Source organism: Otolemur garnettii, unplaced genomic scaffold (assembly GCF_000181295.1).
Source record: "Otolemur garnettii isolate 467f Iridium unplaced genomic scaffold, OtoGar3 scaffold00008, whole genome shotgun sequence".
In the NCBI taxonomy this organism is placed as follows: domain Eukaryota; kingdom Metazoa; phylum Chordata; class Mammalia; order Primates; family Galagidae; genus Otolemur; species Otolemur garnettii.
In genome coordinates, this window is record NW_003852403.1 from 14,989,916 (window position 1) to 14,993,478 (window position 3,563).

At 48.2% G+C, this 3,563-nt stretch overlaps 1 protein-coding gene across 1 annotated transcript in view; it reads left to right on the top strand.

The window, feature by feature from the left end:
- NODAL (nodal growth differentiation factor) overlaps positions 1–2,869 on the top strand; it is a 9,512-nt gene extending 6,643 nt beyond the window's left edge. The window contains exons 2-3 of the mRNA XM_003783591.2: positions 246–931; positions 2,617–2,869. Of these exons, the coding sequence (XP_003783639.1) occupies positions 246–931; positions 2,617–2,769 (839 nt within the window). The 3' untranslated portion in view covers positions 2,770–2,869. The remainder of the gene's footprint in view (positions 1–245; positions 932–2,616) is intronic.
- The last annotated feature ends 694 nt before the right edge of the window (positions 2,870–3,563 follow it).

A 3,563-nucleotide genomic window follows, 5' to 3' on the forward strand; every position in this document is an offset into this window, starting at 1 on the left:
CCCAGCTACTCAGGAGGCTGAGGCAAGAGAATCGCCTAAGCCCAAGAGCTGGAGGTTGCTGTGAGCTGTGATGCCACAGCACTCTACCGAGGCCAATAAAGTGAGACTCTGTCTCTAAATAAAGTAAAAAAGAGATGATTCATACAAAGTAAGGACTCCAGCATGAGCCATGGTGGTGATTATACTGACTGCGTTTGGGGGCCCCCCACTTACCCTGCTTCCTTCTTGGTTTTTCTCCCACCCAGATGTGGAGGTAGATGGGCAGAACTGGACCTTTGCTTTTGACTTCTCCTTCCTGAGCCAAGAAGAGGATCTGGTGTGGGCTGAGCTCCGGCTGCAGCTGTCTGGTGCTGTGGACTTACCTGCTGAGGGCCCACTTTCCATTGAGATTTTCCACCAGCTAAAGCCAGATTTGGAGCAGGCCCAAGGTGACTGCTTGAAGCGGCTTTGGATGGACCAGTTCACTGTCACTCTGTCTCAGGTCACCTTTTCTTCAGGAAGCATGATCCTAGAGGTGACCAGGCCCTTCTCTAAGTGGCTAAAGCACCCTGAGGCACTGGAGGAGCAGATGTCTAGTTGCCGGCAGCGGCCGTCTGCACCGCCTGTCGCCAGTGTGCTTCTTGTGCTTTACTCAAATCTCTCGTTGGAGCGGAGGCGGCTGGGCAGCTCCACTTTGCTATGGGAAGCTGAGAGCTCCTGGCGGGCCCAAGAGGGACAACTCTTCCCCGAGAGGGGCAGGAGGCACCGTCGACATCACTTGCCAGACAGAAGCCAACTGTGTCGAAAGGTCAAATTCCAGGTGGACTTTAACCTGATTGGATGGGGTTCCTGGATCATCTACCCCAAGCAGTACAATGCCTATCGCTGTGAAGGCGAGTGTCCTAACCCTGTGGGGGAGGAGTTCCATCCCACCAATCACGCTTACATCCAGGTGTGCTACCAGGGTTGGAGGGGAAGGGGAGGTATGAAGCAATGGGGACATACTCCTTGGGGGACATTCTTTCAGTTATTAAGCACCTACAGTGTGACAGTCCCTGTGCTAGACCCAGTCACAGCATCCTCTTGGAGCGTACATGGAGTCATATCTTGTTGGGTAACCTTGAACAAATTGCTTCCCTAGGGCTTTTTCCTTGTCTTTCATAAAATTAGGGAATGGAGGATAGACCAGAGGGTCTTAGCTCCTCCTCAGCTTGACATTCTAGGAAAGGAAGTTCAGAAGCTAGACTTTAGAGACAGGCCTGCATTTAACTCCTTACTATGTGATATTGATCAAGTTGTTTACTCATTCCAGCCTGCTTTCTCACCTGTAAATTGGGGTGGCAATGCCATCTTTCATAGAGATGCTGTAGCGTTAACAAGATGATATGCATACTGCATGGATGGTGGTTGGTGGGTTATAGGTATGTTGTATACGAAATAGGGGCCATGTTTATGGCGCCAGGGTTACAATTAAAATAATACCGTTCCAACCACAGTATTTTTGCTGCCAGAAACAGGAACTGACTACTTATTTCACGGGAGTAGACAAGACCGGAGGCTACCACCAGGTGCCACTAATCAGCCTATGGTGTAGGAACACAAGGACTGGTGTTAGGAAGGAATATGAGACAAAGAACAGAAAATAGAGCCGAATAAGGTGGCCTTGCCCTGTACTTGAAAGATCATATGGAGCCAAAGTGTTTCATTTTACTGACTTGTAGTATCCTCCTTGCCAAGTGTCACTTTGGTTCAGGGGCTCTGGGGACATAAGCATGTTAGCTGAGCTCATGCAAGGGAGGCACTGGAGGGCCAGAGCCTCAGAGCTTTCCTGGGCAAAGGCCTGGTGAGCTTCACTCAAGTGCCATGCACTCTACCAAGCCACCTGCAGCATGACCATAGAGGCCCAGATAGTCCCAATGGCCAGCTCTGACACTGATCGGAAAACACTTGGCTAGATCACAGGGACAGGGCCTGCTTCCAAAATGCCAAGAGGTTGTTACCTTTTCTCCTATTGACTCTTATCTGCCCTTCTCTGGCCAACAAAGCTAATCCCACAGGAATTTCCATGTGAATCATATTTCTAGAACTAAACCAGGAGTTTCTTAGAATATTGGTATTCATTCTAGATTAGAAGAATAGATGGTATAAATTAGCTACTACTCTACCCAGACACATGTAACTTTTTGAATCTTTCTATTTAAAGGCTTTTTTGTTTTTGGCCCAGGGCTAGGTTTGAACCCGCCACCTCCTACATATGGGACCAGCGCCCTATGGTTTTGAGGCACCGCCCTGTGAAAAAAAAGCCTTAAAGGCTTTTCTAAAAAAAAACAAAATAGAGCTAACGTCCAGACAACAGAGTTGGTGATACACGGACATGCTGATTCCTTTATGAAATGAAAATAATTTTCCATTTTTGCACTCAGAAGCTGATTGATTTATTTATTTTATTTTTTGCAGTTTTTGGCCGGGGCTGGGCTTGAACCCGCCACCTCTGGCATATGGGGCCTTTGAGCCACAGACACCGTCCCAGAAGCTGATTTTTAACTCAGTAACTATTTTTTTCCGTTACTCAGCTATAGTCCTATTCTGATCTTCCCATTGGAATAGGAATTGACTCTCCTCTCCTCCCTGTTGCAGAGTCTGCTCAAACATTATCAGCCCCACCGAGTCCCTTCTACCTGCTGTGCCCCAGTGAAGACCAAGCCTCTGAGCATGCTGTATGTGGACAATGGCAGGGTGCTCCTAGATCACCATAAAGACATGATTGTGGAAGAGTGTGGGTGCCTTTGAGGAGATCCTGGAGCGATGCTGGATTTGCCTGCACTCCAAAAGGTTGGGAAGCTCCTGGAAGACACGATAACCGTCTAATGCAGTGAGGAGAAACAGAGGGGGAAAGCAGTAGCTCTGCTTACTCTGTTAATGAAGGGCTTTGCAGAGTCCGGCCAAGCAGAAAGGCTGCATCAGGAAGAGGGAGGAGGCAACCCAAGCAGGGTGCTTGCTAGGTTTTCTCTTTACTAAAAAACACTGTGGCAAGCAAAAGCACAAGTGCAAGAGTTCTTCGTTGAATTCTTTTTAACCTGTGAACCCCCTGAAACTGAATGCAAAAATTGAGATGTAAGTGCATTTACTTTTGAGGTGGGACAAGGTCATTTATAGCTTTCAGGTAGTCTGTGACCCAGCCCTCCCCCAAGATTAAGTATCGTTGTCTAAAGTCAGTTAGCTTTCATTGCCTCGGGCTGGATTGGGGGGACCCCTCCTCCATCTTTCTGACAGGCCAGTGGCAATCTGTTGGCTTTGTCCAGAGGCTCCCTGGAATGGGTCTCTGCTAATGAGTTGCACAAACAGTAAAATCATTGTCTAGTTCTCCTTGGCCAGCTGGTTCCTTTGAAGGGAGAGGCAGGAACTCATCCAAGTGGACTGGCCCTTTTGGACTACAGAAGCTGGAGCTCTTAGACACCTCCAAGTCAGTCTGCTTTGGCAGATACAACCAGAGTCTATTAAAGTTGGTGACAATTCACCTCCATCTCTTCATGTGTGCTATTAATAATGAGGCCCTTGAGCTTCCCATCCAACAGGTGGGAAAG